Source organism: Drosophila montana, unplaced genomic scaffold (genome assembly GCF_035044405.1).
Source record: "Drosophila montana isolate Dmon_TW-CO22-7 unplaced genomic scaffold, ASM3504440v1 contig_2178_1, whole genome shotgun sequence".
NCBI lineage: Eukaryota > Metazoa > Arthropoda > Insecta > Diptera > Drosophilidae > Drosophila > Drosophila montana.
The window spans coordinates 1,391,944-1,414,581 of record NW_026997075.1 but is presented as its reverse complement, the minus strand read 5'-3'; the positions used below and the strand labels follow the sequence as shown (position 1 = coordinate 1,414,581).

The 22,638-nt window shown below is 40.9% G+C and overlaps 3 protein-coding genes across 3 annotated transcripts; all 3 read left to right on the top strand.

Moving 5' to 3' along the window:
- Positions 1-2,650: 2,650 nt before the first annotated feature.
- LOC135427541 (uncharacterized) lies at positions 2,651-3,514 on the top strand. The gene is made up of 2 exons (XM_064681074.1): positions 2,651-2,782; positions 2,846-3,514. The coding sequence occupies exons 1-2, from the start codon at positions 2,651-2,653 to the stop codon at positions 3,512-3,514; spliced, it is 801 nt and encodes a 266-aa protein (XP_064537144.1).
- Positions 3,515-7,903: 4,389 nt separating this feature from the next.
- Positions 7,904-9,038, top strand: LOC135427501 (uncharacterized). Its single transcript, XM_064681030.1, has 2 exons — positions 7,904-8,027; positions 8,090-9,038. The coding sequence occupies exons 1-2, from the start codon at positions 8,021-8,023 to the stop codon at positions 8,938-8,940; spliced, it is 858 nt and encodes a 285-aa protein (XP_064537100.1). The 5' UTR covers positions 7,904-8,020; the 3' UTR covers positions 8,941-9,038.
- A 727-nt stretch (positions 9,039-9,765) lies between these two features.
- Positions 9,766-22,633, top strand: LOC135427369 (uncharacterized). Its single transcript, XM_064680851.1, has 2 exons — positions 9,766-10,181; positions 22,474-22,633. The coding sequence occupies exon 2, from the start codon at positions 22,476-22,478 to the stop codon at positions 22,596-22,598; it is 123 nt and encodes a 40-aa protein (XP_064536921.1). The 5' UTR covers positions 9,766-10,181; positions 22,474-22,475; the 3' UTR covers positions 22,599-22,633.
- Positions 22,634-22,638: the final 5 nt, after the last annotated feature.

The following is a 22,638-nucleotide window of genomic DNA, read 5'->3' as shown; positions in this document are numbered from 1 at the left end:
ATTCTTGTCCCTGCACTTTCCATTCCTTTGGTCATTTGGCTCCAACATCATTTATAATAAGATTTTCATGCTGGACAGGCAGCTCCAGCACCAGCGACAGCGACGGCAACTGCGACGGCGACGGCGACGGCAACGGCAGCGGCTTCGGAGCAACCATTAACGAAACGCTGAATTCGACGGCGCTGCCCGCTGCCTGCGCCACTGAGCTTTTGTTATTGTTATTGCATTTCTTTTTGCATTTTTTTTAACGAAACGCTGCTGTCGACATCGCACTGTGGGGCGTCACACGAAAGCACGTGGCGAAAATGAAGCAGGCGTAATTAAGATATAATTAACTGTAAACAGATATTGTCTGAAGAGTTATTGCGAGCCGCTTAAATTGGCGTGTGAAATTGTATATATATTATGGTATATATAAAACATCTTACATACAGGGTAACTTTTAGTTGCGTTCTCTTAAACTTTAATATTTTATTATAAATAAATGTGACTCAGTTTTTTAGCGAATGTATTTTGAAGCAATTTTATGCCGTTTTTTCTTCAGTAAGTTCTGTAAAAAATTAATGTTTTGTGGCATTTTTGACAGCTGTTAATTATTATTAACAATTTAATCATGTCTTACATAGGTTAAAAAGTCACATCTCTGAACCCAGGTTTTGGCTTATATAAAAAAATGCATTTATTTTAGAATTTTCAAAAAGGCAATCGTTCCATTGGACCTTGGTTCGTCACATTATTTCATAGTTTAAATAAAAAAATTAAATATTTTTAGATTATTCAAAGAGGCAAAAAAAAATGTTCCTCAGGTTCGCAGAAGTTGTTCATTTCAATGTTAACTGTATTTAAATGAATTTAAATTAACATTTATTAGTCTTGCAGCAAGAACTGTGCAATGGTTCCACTGTGCGACGTCGCTGCCTGCCGCCTGTGCAGCTTAGCTTTTTTTATTGTTATTGCATTTCTTATTGCATGCTGTTGCTGTTGTTGCTGTTGCAGTTGTTGTTGTTGTTGTTGTTGTTGTTATATGCCATAAAATATATTTTATGTTGAAAAGTATTTTTAAACTTGACTCTTGTGCCAATTTTGGTAGATGCATTTGTATTAGGGCGCATATGTGTATCCAAACATATATTTGACTTATTGCGACTGGCTCGATATATGTATGTATGTATGTATATGTATGTGCCATATACATACAAATCAGGCGAAATGCTTAGCTAGGGCTTTGTCTTGCAATTTTGCTGGGCAGCAGCTGGTACACATAATATTTGTGCATACAAATTAAATTTTTAACAGGAGCCAAACACAAAATGCGACTTTAATGTGCAATTTGTCAAAAGTTATTTGATTTATGAGCTCGGCAGCGGCAACAGCACAAATAACAAGAACAACAATCGCCCAACTGTCAAACAAACCAAAAACAACAAACAAACTTGCCAAACGCCCAGTCCCAATTGTGTGCCAGGTTCCGTTTGGCAGCCCCTGCTCCACGCCCTACCCATGGCCCATTCCCCATGCCCCATGCCCAGTCACATTCACAGCCACAATCGCATTCCCAATCCCAATCCCAAACACTTCTGCTGCCCAACTTGGCTGCTAATCGTCCAGAGCATCGAACTTTAAAGCACAACAAATTGAAATCCTCACCCACAAAATTGTTCCTGTTTACGTCACCAGCTTCTGTCTAGCAATACGAGTTTTCAGGAGTGAGATGAAAAAAAAATGCTGCCAATTTCTCGCCGGGATGGATGCGGACATGGCATTGACTCCGCCTTTTCGTGTGCTTGCGTCCTGGCCAGTCACTTGATTTGGCGTAATCTAATTTGTAGCAACCGGGTCCAGGGCTTTAATCATGCCGGGGAGTCAGCCTCAAAGGGAGTCAGTCGTAAGAAAATCAGTGAGCACTTAATTCCATTTACATATTTGAATTAAATTCTAATTAAGTTCTAGCTCGATTCGCACAAACGGCTAGACATTTTCTTTAGCTATATGGCTTCATACAATGCTGGAAAATGAATAGCATACAGTTGTTTAAATGAAAATCCGTCGAACAATTGATTTTAAATGAGCAGCACATGTAATTTTACACAAACAGCAGCGTGCGTGTGTGCGTGTGTGCGTGTGTGCGTGTGCTTCCGGTATGCTGATTTTGTAATGCGCATTTTCACCACCTTCCGCAATGCCTTCCCAACTGCTGCAAAGTCATGTCAAGCTGCGGTTTTACAAATTTCAGCCGCAAGTGTGGAAAATGAATGGAAAACGTTTATATGAAACTATTTGGTTGTTCATGCGATCGAATTTAAATGTGTTTCGTAAAATGTTTCACACTTTTCGGCAAATCCACCTTAACGTTCTGGTCAATTGATTGTTGGTATAGCTGTCTAAATTAAAATTGGATGTCGGCGGCATTTAAGATAACTAGCTGCGTAAGTAAGTTTACATTATGATGCCCATGACATCAGAGGCTGTATACCTGTTCGATTTGACACACTTTGAATGCATATTAATTGAATTGCAACTGGTTCCAGGCCCATAAAGAACTTAAAATAAAAATTCGTATGCTCCGGAGCAGCCAAAAAGCCATCGTTGCAGCCCATATAAAAGACTTGGCACATTTCGGCAATCAGACAGAACTGGCAAGGCACCAAACATGAGAAGCTATCTGGGTTTCATACTGCTAATCAGCGCTGCGGCTGCGGAGACATCCGATAAGATGACAACGACAAGGACAACGACCACGACAGCCAGGCCGGAGCAGCGCAACAAACGCCAGCTGGTAGCTGTAAGTGGCCAAGATGAGGAGTAGAGCATCAAATTAATAGCATAGCATACCATATTTAAACAGCACAATGCCGGCATCGGTATACCCATCTACTTTGACAACTTCAATGCGAATCCGCCGCTGGAGCCCATCAAGCCGGCGCAGCCCGTTGGAGTGGGGGGCAACACGGCGGGCGTGCAGCCAACTGGCTTTCTGCCTGGGTTTCCGCAGAATATACCCATTGTGGGCACGCTGTTGACCAATTTGCCGCTCCAGAACCTGCTCGCCGGCTTTAATCTGGGCAACCTGGGCCAGCTGGGCGGCCTCGGTAATTTGTTTAATGTGGGCCAACTTGGCAATCTGCCCAGCTTGGGCGGCACCAAGCCGGGCGGTGCTGGCGGCACTGGCGGCACGCCCCCACAAACATGCCCGCTCACCCAGAAGCTGAGCTGCCGCTGCGAGCCGTTGTTCTCGCTGCCGGTGCGCCAGCCGGAAACGCAGCTGGTGCAGATCCTCAAGCAGAATGTGCGCCACAACGAGGACGGCACGCAAGAACTGCGCCTGGTTATTAGCAACGGACACGTTATCTACCATCGCAACGACAAGGATGCCAGCAAACAGCTGGGCTACTATGCGCTGCCCATCCAAACCGGGCACTATCTGAACATTCACTATAGCATCAATCAGACCAACTACACGATCAAGGCCGATGTGGGCAGCTCGCCGCCCGATTCAGATTTCGAAGCCTATTGAAAATAAACGATGCGAACCGTAAACCGTTTCGCTTATCGGTTCACGTCTAGACATACTTATCCGTGAATACCATTTTTTTTCTTAGCCTTTATTTTGCCAGCAATAAACTATTTTATACAGAGCCAAGTTTGTTGCAGTCGGAGACAGCCAAGACAAGGTCTGAAGCCAGGCATAAGGTATCTTCAGCTGTGACTGCTTTGTCATATAATACTAATTTGTATTCTTAATCGTTTATCAGTTAGGATATATCTTTAAGTGGCCACAATACCCTACAATTTTTGTGAAACAAGTGCATACAAAAATTTCAAGTCTTTCTCCTGCGTGCACAAAACCAATATGCTCTGCTTCACTATTGGAATAGAGTATAAAACATTGCGCTCTTTCTACTCTCTTTATATCTGATCTCTATTCGATTTCGGAATATTTCGGCAATATCTGCAATAAATATGAATAATTCAAGATTTTATTTAATTTTCCTACTTACAATCAAGAATATTTCGATTCGCTTTAAAATAAAGCCAGAATTTTGTTATTGCTATTCGGTAGCTGGCAATTCGATTTCATTAATTGCACTTCCTAATTAGCATTCAATTTGGGGAACATTTTCGCGAAAACACAAGCAAGAATTACATCGTGTTGCGCAACAAGTTGGATTCGCTGGCATGGCAATTGTGTCGGAGGAAAAACATTTTCCCAATGCTCTCAATTAGCGGATGGCAAATGGAAATCAAGCTGCAATTGCAATGCCAACTTCGAGTCGAGCGGAAGCGAACGGAGACAACAAGGATGACAACTTTTGCAGGCAGCTATTTGACAGGATGCCCCTCGAAACGCAAATTGCCACCGTTGTGCAACAGTTGACAGCATGGCAACCCTTTTTCGAATCCCTCGATTCCGCTTGAAAAATGTTTAGCCAAGCGGAAAAATACGTAAAGCAACGCTTAACCAAAGGGAAAACCTCGAACTTGTATTGTGGCCGCCAATTTCATACTCTCACCCGAAATATTCACTGCATATTTCCTGCAATTGAACCAGCTACCTTACTTGATATAGTTAAACATTGCAAAATATTTCTGTAGAGCTTTTAAATATGTTTCTATTGCCTCAGTCTCAAGCAATCAAGCAGAACGACAAGGCCAACAAATAATTTTGCTGGTTCGGTGCATGGTTTGAACCGATGTCCTCTCGCTTTATGTTGCGATTCGTCAACTGGATTATCTACTTATATAAGACTAAATTTCTTATAAAATAAATGTATTATTAAAATATATTAACATGCAAATCATATTAACGTATCAAAAATTTGATTCGTTTGAGGTTAGCAATCGTCTTTTTTATCCAACTTATCCGGTGTAAGGTTTATTCTCAAGTAAAAAACTGACAAACCGGGCTCAAACCGGTTCAGCTCTAGGCCGGCATCAATAAGTACCTCACAATTGCGTTACAAATCGTTTGTACCACTGCAGGGTATTAAAGTTTGCTAAATGAAATACTAACAATCGAAATATTCTTAATAAATAATTTAAGCAACAAAAACAATTACTGTCATCTTTTAATCAGACCAGATTTAATCACATCAGCATCTTAAATGGGCTTAAAATTGTCGTATCCAAACTACAATTTCCAAGACCAAATTTTGCCTATGTGTTTCATTAAAGGTTTTTGGATTCTTGTCTTGAAGAGAAAGCGAATATATGCTTAAAAATGTTATATTTAAGCAAAATAAAAATTAACTTTATTTCACATATGAAACGGGCTATCAAAAAAAAGGCGAGCTGAGCAGATTGCAAGTTAATTAAGCTTAAAGCCGACTTAAAAAGTGCCATATAATGCAATCATGTATATAAGTATAATGCATATAATGCAGTCAGATGTACGTTTGAGAAGCTCACTTAAAGTTTTTGAACTGTGTTTACTTTTTAAAGCCTACTTATGAATGTGGATTAACAGAAATCGCCTGGCCAGCTACCATAATGCAATTCAAATGTTCATCTTGTCAGGCAGTTGGAGCAAACTTTACCCAAAATGCGCCAGTTTGTCGGACCGTCAGGCCGTCGGACCGTCAGATTTTCAGTTGCAGGCAGCTGCAGCACAAGCCATTGGCTGGCGACAATTGCGGCAAGCACAACAATTGAAATCGCATCGTTTTCCCAGTGAATTGCTTTAAGCAATGGCAGGCACAGTCCGCCTTGGAATGGGCTGTGGGTCGGCGGGCGAAATGGCATTTAATAGTCGCATTCCAGAGCAAAACCCTAACCCCAGCCGGAGCCAAGCCGTCTAACTTTAAACAGGGCCAACAGCAGCATCTTTAAGTGCTGCCGATTGGCAGAACGCGTCATTAGTTTGTCTGAATGCTGCTGCTGCTGCTGCTGCTGCTGCTGCTGCTGCCGCTGCTGCTGCTGCTGCTGTTGCTTTTGCATTTGTTTGTATTACCCGACTGCAGCAGCTGAAGCTTGTTCAGCATCCATTTGCAGCTATGCCATACGGCTGGCGCAACCACAGACCCATGTGAGTGACCCCGTGCACGGCAGTGTTGCTAGATTGACCGCGTGCGGTCCCTGCCAGCCGGAAAAACAACAGTCACTTACCCACACACACACACAGAAACACACAAGCACACGCACACAGGTACACCCCTCACAGCTGGCCAGGCCCGAGCACCACCAAAACTGCCGCATTGTGTGGCCGAAGCGTAACCGCGACTGGCGCGTTGCCTCTAACGGATGTGAATTGAGAGCGGAAAGCGTCACAGGTAGCCTAGTTACACACACACACACTCACACTCACACGAACACGACAGTGGTCTTTAAATTAAATACTCTCCAATTTTCTGGCAACGAAATAGATTCTTTGATCAGGCGCCACAAATCAAAGAACTCGCCCATTTATTGCACAGCTTTTCATAATATGCAACACTTTTTATACACAATCTCCCTTTTTTTTTTCAACGGACGAACAGCTGTTCGCCTTGTCCTGCAGGACATGCACGACCACACGCGCGGCTCCACTGTACCCCCCCCCCCTCCGCTTCCAATCCGGAACGCCCCCCATATAGTTGTAAATTGTCGAAATCGCAAACAAAAGCTGCAATTGTTGAAACCAAAACAACAAAATACGAGCAAAAAAATAAGCAGCGGCGTTCTGGTTAGGGTTGCCCGACTAAGCGATGCCCTGTATTCAATATTATAAAGTACATAAAAAAAAAAAAGTATACACCTAGACACTTCTTCTTTTTGTTCTCCCTTTCATTATCGTAAATAACATCTGTAGAAAATGTCAAGAAATAAACAAATGTATTTTCTAGTTCGGTTCAGGACTTAAACTAATGTGCCACGCCTTTGGGCTGGCTTCGTGAGCCTGGTTTTCCACATAATTGTACCTATAACATATTTTGATTTAAACCTTTATTCGTCTTAGTTTATCAATTTTTTATTGAATAATATTTAACTATTTAATTTGATTGGAAAAAAAATATATTGAAATAGGTTTTGGGAAGACAAAGAAAACAAAATGACAAATATAAAATTATATTATATTATAAAATAATATTTCTTATATATGTAAGGTCCAAGATATAAGATTCAGCTATACGTCTGATCAAAAAAAATATCCAAAGAGCCTAGTCAATTTTTCTTTCTTGTTTTCTAAATGCCAAATAGGGTTTGGTAATGGTATGGTAACAAAATAAATTCCGCGCGCGAAGCGAACCCATTCTCAGTGCGGTGCACAGGGTATCAACAAAACAAAAAATCCGATGAAGTGCTACAGAATCAAACGCAAACGCAGCAACCACTAAATAAGTGGAGTACGCGAAGAGACGATGCAACAAAAAAAGTAAATAAAGGATCAACATGGCTTGAATTGCACCCTACTAAATAGTCGCGAATTTCTGAGTACCTCAAAAAAAAAATATGATTAAGTAATAGGAATAAAGAAACTGCTTGTGCCTATAGTCATTTTTAATATGCCTAGCATTACCCGGCATTGGGCGAGCCAAGTTGTTATTTATAAAATTTATCATATGAATCACTAAATCGTTTTCCGCCGGTTCGAACCGGTTTTTGTGGCACATTAAAATACAATTGAAATGAGCCAACTTTTCGCACCAATAGCATCTTGGACGTAGGAGATGCAAGTGTCGCTACCTAGCCGAGTTCACAGTTGCTGAGTTTAGCCCACTTTTCGTGCAGTTTTCACCCAAAATAAAATAAACAGCAAATAATTCATTTGGCCGGATTGTGTTGATCTTTTCCTCTCGGCCAGAAACGTGTAAGGCTTTAGTAAAGTTATCATTTTTTTTTTATTTTGGGCTCGTTCGATACGCAATCACGGTACCGTCACTAGGCTAGGCTGGAGCTGGAGCTGGTGCTGGGGCTGGGCTGCGGCTGGGGCTGGGGGTGCGTTATCTAGCCACACGAGCTGATAAGAGCGCGGCAATAGGTGCGGCAACACGGTAAGCGCAAATGGCTTTTAGCCGTAGTTGGACGACGACAGACATCGCACGCAATGTCAGGTGAGTGGTGCAGCGATGCGGTGCAGCGAACTGTTGATTGATGTCTAAATTCAACCGTACAGAACACACCTGGAGGCATTACAGTCATGGCAGCGTGCCGCCCAACGCCGTGGTTGCCGGCCATGACTCGGACGGGGATACCATTTACATTGGGCGCGCCTTCTACTGCAACGACCTGCTGCCGGCCAAGGTGATACCGAACAAGGGCAAGGCCTATGTGGCGTATGCGTGCCAGGAGGTGGAGCTGGACAGCTATGAGGTGCTCAGCGGCCACAATTACGAGTGGCTGCCAGCCGAGAACGGCGCTGTGCCGCCCAGCGCCGTCAAAGTGGGTCGCAATGTTGATGGTGAGGATCTGTATGCTGGTCGCGGCTATCATGCCGGCAGCCTGACCGTGGGCAAGGTCCATCCCTCGCACGGCTGCCTGTATATACCCTATGACTCCGATGAGGTGAAGATCTTTGCGTACGAGGTGCTCTCACAGCCGGAGCGCTGGATCGACACGACCGCCTCGAACATACCCCAGGGCGCAGTTCTGGGTGGCCACGACTCCAACGGCGATGCCATCTATGTGGGTCGCGTCTTTCGCAATGGCGATCTGCTGCCCGCCAAGGTGGTGCCGTCCAAGGGTACCGCCTATGCTGCCTACGCCCAGGCCGAGCACGAGGTGACCGATGTGCAGGTGCTCGTCGGCGCCGGATTCCATTGGATACCCGCCTCCCATGGCAATGTGCTACCCAATGCGGTGGCCTCCGGTCCCAATGTCGACGGCGAAACGCTTTATGTGGGCCGCGCCAATTATTGTGAAAGTCTAACCGTTGGCAAGATCCATCCCTCGCACGGCTGCATCTACATACCCTTTGGCGGCGAGGAGGTCAAATTGGAGTTCTACGAGGTCCTAGTACGCACATAGACGCTAAACATACATACATACATAATTGTAAAAAAAAAAGTACACATTCTATGACACGACTATAAAAATCGATTAGCCCTGGGCTGAGGAACATGGAATTCAGTTTATCGACACCTTTTATCTAGGGTTCCATAAATTACCACAGAAACTATTAATTTAAGTACGGCAACTTCTGACTGCGGTTTATAACCAATATTGATAAGACCCATTGGCTTTATGGGCGTACATAGTATGTCAGGCATAAAAGCACAACAATTATCAGATAATTAAAAATTGGTTTGTCATGCACTAAGAGTGCGGCTTGTTCGTGTACGTACAATTGCTTTTGAATTGTTTATTAAATTATCTTTAAGTGGTAATTCAATTGGATTTTTTGCATTAATACAATTTTCCATTACCTGAAAAAGAATTTCAAATTATGGTGCGCCGTCTGTTGCCAGTTTCGAGAACTATTGTTGTCGCGCCATCTCTTGTCATTGTGAAAGAGTTTCCAATAAAGGGCACTGGCAGCGCTGTTAGCAGACTGTTTTTATCGATAGTTTGGTGCACACAGCTGGTTTTAAATTCTTAGCGCGCAATGCCTATAAATGCATATGACTACCGCTAACGAAATACATTGAAATAACAACTTTCTGTTAAACCATATTAGTAAAAACAATCCAAATTAATAACAAAGATGTTGTGTAAAATTGCGAAAATAAAAGTGCAAGGCTGCCACCTGGCGGCACATAGTAATCAGCTGTCGATGCTAACAAGTAGTCGATAGTTAATCGTTTAGCGTTCACATTTGGCATGCTATCGATTGCTTGCGTATTTATTCAGTAGATTTTTTGCGGCTCCAAAAGTCGGACGTGCTCGTGGTTATTTATTTTATTTTTTTATAAATGCCAAACACTTGCAAACAGAAAATACGTGTGCTGCATTTGTTTATAAGTGAGCGTACAATGTATGCGAATGCAACTGTATAAGTAATTGAGTTCGATTGAATACCAAAGGGAAAACCTACAACAACAACAAGAACCAGTGACAACACACGACTCCAACAACAACTCTTCTACTACAGCTCAACACATTTAACTCCTCTGCGCCTTTTGACACGACAACAAAGCAACAACACGACAACACAGCTCAACTGTTGTGTTGGTGCTCGCATTTGTTATTGTTGTCGTTTTGCTGCTGTTCCAGGAAGACATATAATCCAGCGAACAACTCACAATTAAATGAGACAGCAACCCGCACGAGTAAATATTAATTTAATATTAATTTGTAGCATTTAAGTGGTATTTCTATTCGCTCATCTATTAGCAATAATAACAGCGGCGGCAGCAGCGCCGCCGGCAGAGCCAGGGGCAGCGCCAATGGCAGCGGCACTGCCACTAACCATAAAAATTAACATACAACTTAAATTTAACTTAAAATCCCAACGACAATGCGTCGCCATCGCAAATGCGTTTGATGCGGGAACATCAGCAAATGCGGTGCTGGCTGCGGCTGTGCGACTGCAGGGGTGAACCTAGCCCAAGCACTGTCGCGGCGGCGGCATTAGCAAGGCAACGTCAGCGCGCAAAAGTTCTAACCAAGTTCTCTGCTGCTGCTGCCGCCGTTGTTGTTGGTGATGTCGTCTTCTTCTCGTCGTCTATTTGTGCCTACAGCCAATGTTGCCAATTTGTCGATTTTACCGCCGTATCTAGCTATTTTACAAACTTAAGCTATTAAAAATGTTTCTCAAAACTTTTTCAAACTTTTGAGTAACTTGGATCTTCAAAGTAATAATTTTTTTAGCGACCGCTGTAAGATATTTTGTGTTGAATGATACCGACAGATTTGTTAGGTAGTTCTTAAATTTACTTTGTTATTTTTTCATTAAATATATCCAAATTTTATTGCAAACCTTAACCAAATTCGCAATCTCTTTTTTGTATAACAGTCGTAGCTGTTATAACAATCTCCCAAAACCTTAAGAGTTTTTTGAGGTGAACGCTTTTATTGTGCTTTCTTTTATAACAGTTATCACACTCTTCAAAAGTTCATAGTAACTTAGATTGCGTTTCATTTGTATTGCATTCCAGTTTAACAGTCGTAAGAATATTACTTATAGTTTACTCTAAAGAATAGTTTAATTTTACAAAGTTGACAACACTGTACTACATAATTGATTCTTTCTCGCATAACGATTATAACAGTTAGCCTTCCTATTATGCACTCCAATGTTGATAGGACTGTACTTTCATTGTTCCCTTCTTAATTTTCGCTTAAAATTAGTTACTTTTTAAAAGTTGACAACACTTACTGTTTGCACCTGTATAAAAAGAGCAGAAGTGTACTATGTAATTAATACTTGCTCACATAACTATTATAAAAGTTAGTCTCTCCATTATTTATTTCAAAGTTGATGGCCCTGTATAATTTTTAATAACATATAAAACTTTTTCCGGTATTAATTTTCCCTAGTTTACTTTTCAGAAGTTGACAGCACTTACTATTGGCACATGTATCACAGGGGCAGAATTGTACAACAGTATTTAAACTTCTTCGCAGAACATGAATAACACTTTGCCTTCTAATTATTTATTCGAAAGTTTATAGCATACTTTTTCATAGCAATTATGGCACTTCGCATTCTTTTGAATATTTTCTAAAAACTAGATTTATTTGCAAAAGTTGGCAGCCATACAACACAATTTGCACCTGCTTGTATAATAGTTCTGGCTGTTTTTTGCTTTAAAAACTTTAGCTATTTTTTCGGAAAGTTGGCAAAACTGGCTCGCCTGCAGCGGCATAATGAGTTTATTTATTTCAAACGTGTGTGTTGTGCGGTAATTTGAAGAGTTGATGGCGCTTGATTTGCTCGGCACCCAGCGACGACCCTTTGCCGAGGTAGCTCCCCCGCTGCCAATGCCCATTGCCAGGGGCAACAGTTGTGCCTTATTTAGTTAAAGTTTATTGCACTATTCGCTATCGCGCAACAGTCACATGGGTCCTTCAAGTGGCTACTCCACTGCAGTCGTCCTCTGCATCCTGTCAACGTCAGCTCTTCAATATCTGCCTCGCAGGCTGCGTCACAACTGGGATTGTCATCGTCCAAAAACAATTAGTCCTCCCGAAAACAGACAAAAGCTTTAAAAGTTCGGGGGCGCCAGGGCTGGGACTACGTGAACTTCAAGCTTTGGCACCAACTGCCTCGCTGCAAGTGAATTTGCCACTACATCTGCATGTCGTGCCTTCGTGTCCGTCTGTGCAACAATTTCGTTGCGTGACCTACTCTGTTCACAAATGCCAAATAGGGTATATACTCAACCACTATGGTATTATACTGTATGTCCCCGAAATAAAAATGTATGCTATTTTTGATTCAATACAATAAACAAACACAAAAAAAAAAAAAAAAAAAAAAATGTTTATCCCCGCTACAAATCAAACCCAAAGTATTTCAGCTTCAGCCACTTTCGTACTCGAGAACCAAATAACGCCGACAGTTTTAGAGCCAAACAAATTATGATAGTACATTTTTAATAAATTGTTCACCCGCCACGTTAAGATCTATAGCACAGTTATAAAGTCACTGCCTTTGCGTTACAGTTTAAGAGGCAGAAGGACTGTGTACAGAGTATTGTGCAGTCGGCAAATGATGAACGCAACGCTTACTCGTTTTATTTATGTACATATTTCAGTTGGCACTTGTTATATTTATACTCGGAAGCATGTGGCATGCGGCATGCGGCATGTGCAGTATCGCTTCATCCTCGTCTTTGAACAGACGAACGAACATTTCCATCTCCCAAATGAAATTAGGCTGCAGCCCGACAGACGAGAGTCGGCTCGCACTGAATAACTCAATAAGTCTGCTTATTGCCATGCAAATTAAATGTCCAACTGCACGAGAAGAAAACACACACAAATATATATCTACAGTGAAGTCTGCCTATTGCGAAAACCCACTCAGAATAATGTCCTCTTATATTATATTACAAAAACAATAAAAACGAGCTTTTCTTCTAAGTTGACGATAAATCGAAATAGAGGAAAAGTTTTCTAAAAAGTAGCAAATTGTCGATTGTTGCCAGTGCCGTCCGTGAGTGGAGATTTCACTGTAAACACTTTTAGCTGCCTAAGCTCATCATAATTCCTACTCGCCACTTGTTTAAGCTTCAATTGAATTTCGCAACGAACTCTGTTAAAACGGCTTTATTTGTACTCCCGTAATATTGCACTGCAAAGAGCACGTACTGCCCATATCTCGCATATCGATGGTTTTACGGAGAAACTGTGACTTAATTTATACTTTTTTTTTCCTTATTTTCCCCCGCCGTAGATGTTTTTCATGTTAACATAGATTGTATTTCAATGGTGTTCAATGGTTATTATTCGGAGCTTTACGCCTTTTTGCTTGCATCCACATGCTGCCCTTAAAAAACCTTTAAGCGTTATTAACAATCCGCATAAATAAACAGAGCAATTCATAGTGTTATGCCTGCCAGCAACGTATCGATTTATGTGTAAAATAAAATCAAAATATCTCTTCTCAATATAAGCTTGTAGTTCTTTCCGACTGACTAGCTGAACTGAGCTAACAGTAAAGCTATGTTGGGAATATTTGGTTTGCTATATCATATATAAATATCTATCAATGATATTGATATTTTGATTCGAGTTCCTTTGAGAATATTTATCAAATTTATTCTGTAAAATGGTTTTTTTTTTTATTCTAAGCTTAGCAAAGCTCGCTTGACTGCGTTAATTTAAAATTGTGGTGGACGATGCTTTCCTCGATTTTTTCCAAAAAGAAAATTGCGCCACGAAAGAGAACTTTTCCGAAGCATCCTTGTCCCCTTCAGATATTTACATTATGCCAATGGAATAATTAATTAAGTAATTAGCAGAGGTCGCTTCCGGGTGTGTCTGAGATTTGCATTATTGGTTTTTCCCTTTTTATGTGTTTTCCATTTTACAACTCAGGCACGATTAGGCTATATAGATTTTTGAGTGGAATTGCTGAAGGTCTGCTCCAATAATATCCACACGAGATAGTTGAGCTCAATTTGCGGTCAGCTTGACTGGAAATCATAGGGTATGATAACTGTGTCAGGAAATTGAAGTTAATTTAATTAATATCTTATTCCTGGATCAGTTAGGGAATATAAATGATTTAGTCTGTCGGATTGTCAGATATATAGGAACATATTGTACACAGTTGAGCTCTTGTAGAGAGTAATTCTTGTAGTTCTTGAAGATCGTTTGACTAAACTGACTAACTTATACAGCATAGAAGCAATAAGAGCCCTTGACACGATTATATTAAAGATATGTATTCACTGGGTCATGTATATGTACATGCAAATATCCATCCTTTACAATACGCACAACCTTGACCTTTTTCAACAGAATAATTCAGCTGCGCCAGCTAATTGACTGCCACGTAAAGCGAGTTAATAGTTCCAAGTATCACGCATTTTCATTCATGTATGCCTGCGCATTTAAAATATATATATAAAAACGAGAAAGAAGTGCTATCTTCGGCACGCCGAAGATTTAATACCCTTGCAGACCCAACCTTTTCAAAATGCTCATAGTGCTTTGCCCGTATCTAAGAAGCACAGGGAAAATAGTTAATGCCGAGTATGGTTAAGATATTTTGAAAAACAAAACAGGACTCCATACAACAACTTAATTTTAGACCGATCGTTCCTATGGCAGCTATATGATATAGTTGTCCGATCTTAAAAGGATTTTGCATATATATGGGGAGCGTAGTAAAACTAATAAATACCGAGTTTAGTCAAGATATCTTGAAAAACATAAAAATTTTCCATACAAAAACTTAATTTTAGACCGATCTTTCCTATGGCAGCTATATGATATAGTTGTCCGATCTTAATAGGATTTTGCATATATATGGGGAGCGTAGCAAAAACTAATAAATATCGAGTTTAGTCAAGATAACTTTATAAACAAAAATGTTTTTCATACAAGAACCTACTTTTCGACCGATCGTTCCTATGGCAGCTATATGATATAGTGGTCCGATGCAGCTGGTTTTGACAAATGAACTGCGTGCAACAGAAAGAGGGAATTCTGCAAAGTTTCATAAAGATAGCTTTAAAACTGAGAGACTAGTTCGCATAGAAACAGACAGACGGACAGACGGACATGGCTATATCAACTCGGCTGTTGATACTGATCAAGAATATATATACTTTATGGGGTCGGAGATGTCTCCTTCTATGCGGTACACATTTCACGACAAAATTATAATACCCTCTGCAAGGGTATAACAACATATATGTATACAGTTATATGCGTATATATCAGCAATTTGTCATCAATGGGCTTAAGTGAGGCCCATAAAAGGCCTGGAAAATAATTAAGCAAACTTTGCAAAAGTCGGTGTGTGTGCGGCCACATCGTCAGCTAGCCCAGTTAGTACGTTGGCCCACAAAGCTTCAATTGGCAACTGAACAAATTGCTTCTTAGTGGCAAAACACGATACGCGAGTATGTCAAAGAGCTGGGGTCAATACTGTTGGCCCAGCATCGATTTGGACAAATTCTTGAAATTCATTTCGGCTGACAGCGGGCTGTTGGCTTTTGGCCGCGGCTCCTTTGCCGGGGCCGAAGTTTTAATGGACTGCCATGGAAACGCGTAGTTGCCATCAAAAATGGGACACGTAGCCCTTAATATTTTGGTTGTCATTAAAGAGCTGCCCGCCAATCGCTGTCAGCGCGATGATGATGACAATGATGATGATGCTGATGCTGATGCTGATGATGAGTTGCTGACTGATAAGCGAGCCCAATCGAATCAAGTGGCGCACATATGCGAAATTTCAAATTAAATCAAATTCTAGCACGCTTATCAATTTAAGCCGCTCAGACGCCTGTTGACCCGCCCGCCCCGCGCGCAGGCAGCAGCGCAGAAGCGTCGATGATTGCCAGCGGAAATTTTGTTGCCAATTTGCATACAATGCAGTTTGCAGATTGGCTTTAACTTTTTATACCCTGTTCACCAAATGAACTAGTGTATATTGTTTTTTGTTTTGCCAAGCTCGCCCTGCTGTGCGTCTAGTTTTAAAGATATTGATCTGAAACCCGCTCGTCGAATAAAGTGTGATTATTATATGAACACGCTCTCAAATCTATAAATCTATGACCTATCTATCTAAGTTCACTAAGTTGTGTATACAAAATACTCGCATGACCTTCTCCAAATATCTAACCAAAGATATGAAGAGCAAGCTTAAAATTATACGACGATTAAAATAATATAAGCTAAAACGAAAAATTCACTTGGTATTTCGCACATGCATCTTTAGAATCAACAGCCTTAAAGGGTTTTTATGAAAGATTTTCCCCGAAGAACTTTATTTTAAAGTTAGAGCCTAGCGCTGAGGTATACACATTTGAATGTCATGTTTTTGCCTTAAAGGTTTCATAAAGATCGGACAATAAGCACCGAGTTGGGCAAGAACGCATTTCCCATAGTTTGAAGCTAAGTATCTATGAAAGTATGCAGACATATTTGTAGATTGAAGTGCATTTGATAGAAATTCGTGGTCGATTACAGGGTATGTGCCAGTCGAGCCAATCCCTCTAGGAAAGAGTTGCATACATTTAGCACTTACCATCTATGATTTTGTTATATTTACTTTTAACCAGTTGGGTTTGTTGCACAATTTCAAAATCATGTTTTTGTTGCTGCCGTATTGTATTGTTGTGGGTGGATGATTGGGTTTTCCATTTCCTTTTGCCCTGCATTTATGTACAATAAAATAGCTGACGCTGGCGCTGACGCTGACATCGACGCCGCCAATCGCTTTGATCGATACACATCCAACAGTTGTGCCATCCCGGTGGTTCTTTGTTGTTGTTTTTTGTTATTGCTGGCGTGGTTGTTATAATGCCGGTTGGGGTTCATTGACTTTGAACATTTGTTTTTCATGTTATTTCCAACGCGTTGCTGCTGCCTTTGCTGTTGCCTGGCGTCTGGTAGCTGTTGCTGCTGCTGTTGCTGTTGCCAGAGGCGTTGCCTGCTGCCAGAGTGTTAATTACTTTTTGTTTTAATTGTCAATTTATCGATGAATCGCAAAAATAAAATACAAAGTGAAAACCATAACTGATCCAAATATAGTCCTAAAGGGTAGGGCGTTAAGCGCCAAATCAAGTTTATTGTCCTTGCTTTATTATCCTTTTGTAGCACAGATTTAAGTTGCCTTAGCTCACTGCTTTATAAGATCGGTAGAACCTCAAGATAGAGTATTAGATTTTTTCATCGTTTCTTAAGAAAAGGCAAGCTCTAAATGAATAACTTTTAAGGCCTTTGCATTATTAATATTTCAATTGCAATATATTTTTAGCGTTTCTTGCGAAAAAACAAGCTTTAAAGACTTTTGCATTAAGTTTAATTTCTCAATTTTAGAATATTGCCAGAAAATGTGTGACGCGTTGAAAGATAAATCTCCGACGTCATGTACATATATATGTATACATATACTCTTGAGCAGTCTCAACAGCCGAGTGAATATATCCATATTTGTTTCTCAATTATATAGAACGCTTCGGTTCAAAGAGAAATTCCAGTCTTCCATGCCTAAATAATATTCTTATTATACCTTTTACTTTAAAAAAAAGAAATTGTTAATCTAATGCATTTGATATTCTTACTTTTTTAATTGTTTGATTTAACTAGCATTAAAGCTAGAACAGAGGTTCTCAAACTTTTTTCATCTACCACCCACATTTTGTAAATTCATGAAGTTCTAGCGCCCTCCAAAATGTATAGCTAACACCCACTTAAAAAATCCCCATCGCAATGATAACTCTAATTACTTTAGTTAAACTCTAGCGTCCACACATGTATCTTATCTTGTTTTTGTGCACTTTATCGCTCCCCTGCAGGCCTCTGCCGCCCACAAGGGGGCGTTATCGCCCACTTTGAGTAAGACTGATCTACACCGTTCATTGGGAACATAGAGTGGAGACATTTTCTCTCGCCATCTGCCTCTATTGCAATTATTGAGGTCTCGCTCTGCTGGTTCAAGTTCAATGCACCATCTAATTTGATGGCTCAATTAGTATCCAAGATCGAACCTGAAGCCTCAATTTTGACCATGGTTGACATAACCAATTGAATTATACCATTTTACTTAAAGTTTGACTTGTGTCTGCTGCTCCTATTCTTGGCATCGCGGCGTCGTGGCATCGTCGGATGCGGCGAAACGTTCAATTTTAATTAACACATTGCTTGCCTCGAACTTTCGACTCATTCACTTTAAAATCTCGGCACGCTTCACTGTGCAAACGTGGAGTGCGCTCTACGGATTCGAGCTCTGTGCGCTTGGAGCGGTCTCTCCGCTTCACTGGGTATCGAAGGGCCAGTCCCCGGAGGTCTGGCTAGCCCAGATAGCACTGGGACTGAGGCAGCAGCTGCTGCACGTCGTGCATACTGTCCAAGTAATTTATAATATGAGCGACGTGCTGATAAATGAGCTGTCGTTGCGCCAGTTGCTAAATATTAACCAGCTAGCCGCGTTTAGTTAGACACTCCTAACCAAAAACAAGTCGCAGTCGCACTCTCTAGTCGAGAGTGGCCAACTTGTAGATACCCTGTACTCAGAGCCGAGTTGCCGTAAAATACTTTTGCACTTCCTTCTGTACAATTCAATCTAACAACTTGATGAGCTTACGATATGCGAGAATGTTTTTACCAAATTTCAAGCCTACAGATTTTTGTTGTTTCCAATATCAAGGAGCTTGTCGCTTCGATCAAGAATATGTATAAAAACTTTATGAGAAGGAAGATGCTTTTTTCTGCCCAATACCTTGAAACCTTTTTCAAAGATATTTCGAGTGGGTACAGGGTATATAAAAAAAAGATGGTGAGCAAGTGGAGCTGAGAGATAAATGAAGACCAAAAATAAAAAAACAGAGAGCGAGAGAAAAAAAAATGCCGGAGAGCCCACCAGCGATATGCTTCGCCGCGTCGCTGGAAGCCTTCAAAGCGTTCCAACTGCAATTTAGAACAAGGTCTTTAGACTGCCATTAAGGCACTTTACGTTCCGGCTCAGCATTCCGTATTCGCCATCAAATCATCAACACTTCCCGGCACTGCACTGCCCTCAAGCGTAGCGCAACATTATTTATGCAGATTTTTTGAAACAAAAGCTTCCAACTTAAACTGTCGCAAACGTCCCCGTCAACGCACCGAGCGCAACAAGCGTGAGAACTAGCGCCAGCCATTGCCACCACAGTGGTTCAAGAGTCATGGAAAACGCCAGCAAAATAAACCTAATAAAATCAGATGTGTTCAAGCCATTTGAGAATTCAATCTTACAATCACCTTTTGTTTTTTTTTTTAAATTAAAACATTATACATTTACTTTTTTGCTCAATTTTTTATACGATTCGCGATTCTCACTCGCGCTCACCTGTTCCGTCTTTCTAATGCGAATTCTCATTTCTCTGACTCCCTTTCTTAGTGCGCTCTTCTATCGCCCATCTATGCGATGTTTCTGATTTAAGATCACGAAACAGGGTATATCTTAGCCAAATGCTAGCGAGTAGACAACTCATAAGACTATTTCGAAATTCTTTCAAACTAAATGATCATATATATTTTTTTTGTTAGTTGCTTGAGTAGCACGAAGTTAAGGGCCCGAGTCCGAGTACCTATGAAGATGATAGACAAAAAAATTGTTATCTATATCTGTTGACAATATATTTAAATCAGAAATAAAACACTTTTGCTGATATATTTCCATATTTAAGAACCCTAAAATCTGTCTATTTCATAATGCACATAATTCGCGCACTTTGTGGGACACTGTGCGAAGGGCCAAACAAAACGCGATGCCATTAAGCTTAAGTTGGGGGATAACAAAAAAATATAAAAAAAAACGAAGTGCTAGACGAAAAACCATCAAATAAAGCAAAACTCTTCACATGCACTAAACTTAATGTAGATGTGGGTGTGCGTTTGTGTGTATATTATGTGGTATTGTGTCGCATATGAGGCTGTGCAAGGGTGTGCGTGTGTGTGTGTGTAAGAGAGTGGGCTGCTGTTTGGCAATACAATAAAATTTACACGCTTATTAATTTTTACAAGACTTTGTCCGACACTTGAGCGAACCGCCAGCAACATGAGCGATGGACAACAACAACAACAGCAGCGAAAACAACAACAATGAAGCTGCCTTTTGTAAGGTTCCATCGTGCTTACCATTCACCCACTAACACACACACACACACACACACACACACACATACGCACAGTGCCTATGGAAAAGTAGTTGGATGATCATGAGAAGGAAGCCGGGCGGCACCTCTTCAAACAAAAATTCAACTTATATTTTGTTGTTGGTTTATTATTATTTTATTTATTATTATTTTTTTTTGCTTTTTTGCCCTGCCCGCTGGGAGCAAAAGCGCACACAAAGGCAAGAGAGGCAGAGCCGTCTAGTGGATTGGGGGCGGGCGTTACCATTCCCAGTAACTTTGCTCTAAAAAGTTTTGGGTCCCTTTGGGCGTTGCTCTAACTGCGGCATAAGCAAGAAGTGAGAGGTAAGAGGTGTGAGTGGTGCGAAGAGGTCAACGCAGCGCCAAAGCTATTGCAGCATTTTTGGTTTACATGTAAATACATAAGACCTGTTTTACTATGCAAAATATGGCAAAAGTACATTTTTTCTTTATTTCGCAACTTTCATCAGACATAGTAGAGCACAGGCGAGAAAGTATATGAACAAGGACCTTCTGTCACGTGTAGTATGTCATGTGTGTACACACAAGCACACACACGCATCTCAAGCCTCGTAACATCAAAAGGGCGGCTCAGAGCCCACCGCATACTAGAGGTTTGTCCGGGAGTTCTTATCCGTTTCCAGTTGCCATCTAGCTGGTAGAGAGGTGCTTTGGGGAATGTCCAACAAGTAGACGGACACCGTGCTTAAACTGTGTGTGTCAGTGTGGGTGTGTGTGTGTGTGTGTGTGTGTATGTGTGATTGTGTGTAGCCGAGCATAGAGAAAGGACTCACAGATAAGGTGCTCAAAAAACTAAGCAAATTGGATGCTTTCAAAATACATTTAGTTTGAAAAACAGTTTGCAAAAAAGAAAAAAGAAATTGGATTGGAATTAAAAGGGATTCGTAAACCACAGGAGAAAGTTGTACAAAGTGTGTGAGATATAAAAGTTACGCAAGTCTCTCGACGAAATACAAAGTTCCCAGCACTTAAATGCTAATTAAAAGATTAAATAGACAAGTAGACTAAGCTTGCGGTAGGAGCAGCAGATAGGAGCTGCATGCACTAAATTTAACTCAGGTCAAAAGAAAAATGCAAAGCATTTGAATTCGTGCAAATGCCGATAACAAAGATTAACACTCACTTTTACGTGAAATTAAATTAAAATTATTTAAAATAAATGCATACATAAATGCAATTGCTTAGGCTCTTCGATTTCAGAGCCAGCAAATATCTACGGATATTAAGTTGGATAAATAATTTCCCCCCATACCAAAGGCAAATATCTTCATTTTTCTATCTTAAGCTAAAGACTAAATAATTTAAATCTCTTTTAATGATCCTGGTCTCAGGCAAACTCGAGGTTTTTCTTGCTGTGCTCGTACTTCTCGAGAACTCTCGACTATATCATTATAAGATGCAAAATATAAGCTAAAGTGCAGGTGGTTGGCTTAGTTGTCTGTTGGTTAGGAACAATGCTCCGCATCTGACGCACATTCACGCCTCTTGGCTTGAGCCACTTAGGTGGTTTTGGAACTGAAAATGCAGCTGAATCTGCAACTGAGCTGTGAGACTGGATCTGGTTAGCTTGAAGTGCTGCCGTTGGCCCTGGTAAATTTCCGCCTTTCACTGGAGCACGCCCCAACCGCCCAGAGCCCGGGGCAGATGCTCTGACGGATGTCGCGCTGACATCATGCACTCAACTTAGTATATGGCCACTATATGGTCGACACTTGAGCTCTCGAATGGCAGCCTACTGCACAACTGCTATCACTTGGCAGCGCTGGGATTGGGATTCGAATTGGGGTTGGCGTTGGCGTTGGCATTGTAGGTGGGGGTGGGGAGTGGGGAGTGGGGTTGGTAGCAAGCAGTAAGCAGCTTAAGCGCTGAATGGAATTTTTGCCACGAGTCACGCTCATGTCTCAAACAACGTACTGTGCTGTATGTAGATAGAATTTATAGATGTCTCTAATCAAATATACCCAACAGACATAATAAATATATTTCCTATTATTTACACACACGCAAACTCACACACACACACACAAAGACACAAAGTCTGGCACATATGTTCTGTCTGTCTATATTTATATGTACATGTATTGTACGATGTATCATTCTTGAATATTTCAAGTTGTTTGGCTTTGTTAGCAGTTCCATCATATTGTTTGTGATGGGTGTCTTGTATCTGTTGTCTGTCATCAAAAGTGTTTTATTTATATGTTGCTTGATTGTTTGCATATTGGCAATTGTTCTAATAGTTTGTTCGTTTTCTGTGCGTAACTGCTGCTTCTTTCTTTGACAGCTATGACGGAGGAAATAACCGGCAATTGGAGCTATTATGTGTACATATCACTAACGTTGGTTCCAGTCTATTTGGCATTTCAGCTCATTAAGTTTTTGGGCTGGCAGTTATTTGTGAACAACTGAGCAAATAGCCAAACACAATCCAGCACCAGCACCAGCAGAA

Bases quoted from the DNA above. Each gene is read 5' to 3' on its own strand.
- LOC135427541 (XM_064681074.1), top strand. From the start codon at position 2,651: ATGAGAAGCTATCTGGGTTTCATACTGCTAATCAGCGCTGCGGCTGCG. The intron at 2,783-2,845 runs GTAAGTGGCCAA...ATATTTAAACAG, and splicing joins ACAAACGCCAGCTGGTAGCT to CACAATGCCGGCATCGGTAT.
- LOC135427369 (XM_064680851.1), top strand. From the start codon at position 22,476: ATGACGGAGGAAATAACCGGCAATTGGAGCTATTATGTGTACATATCA.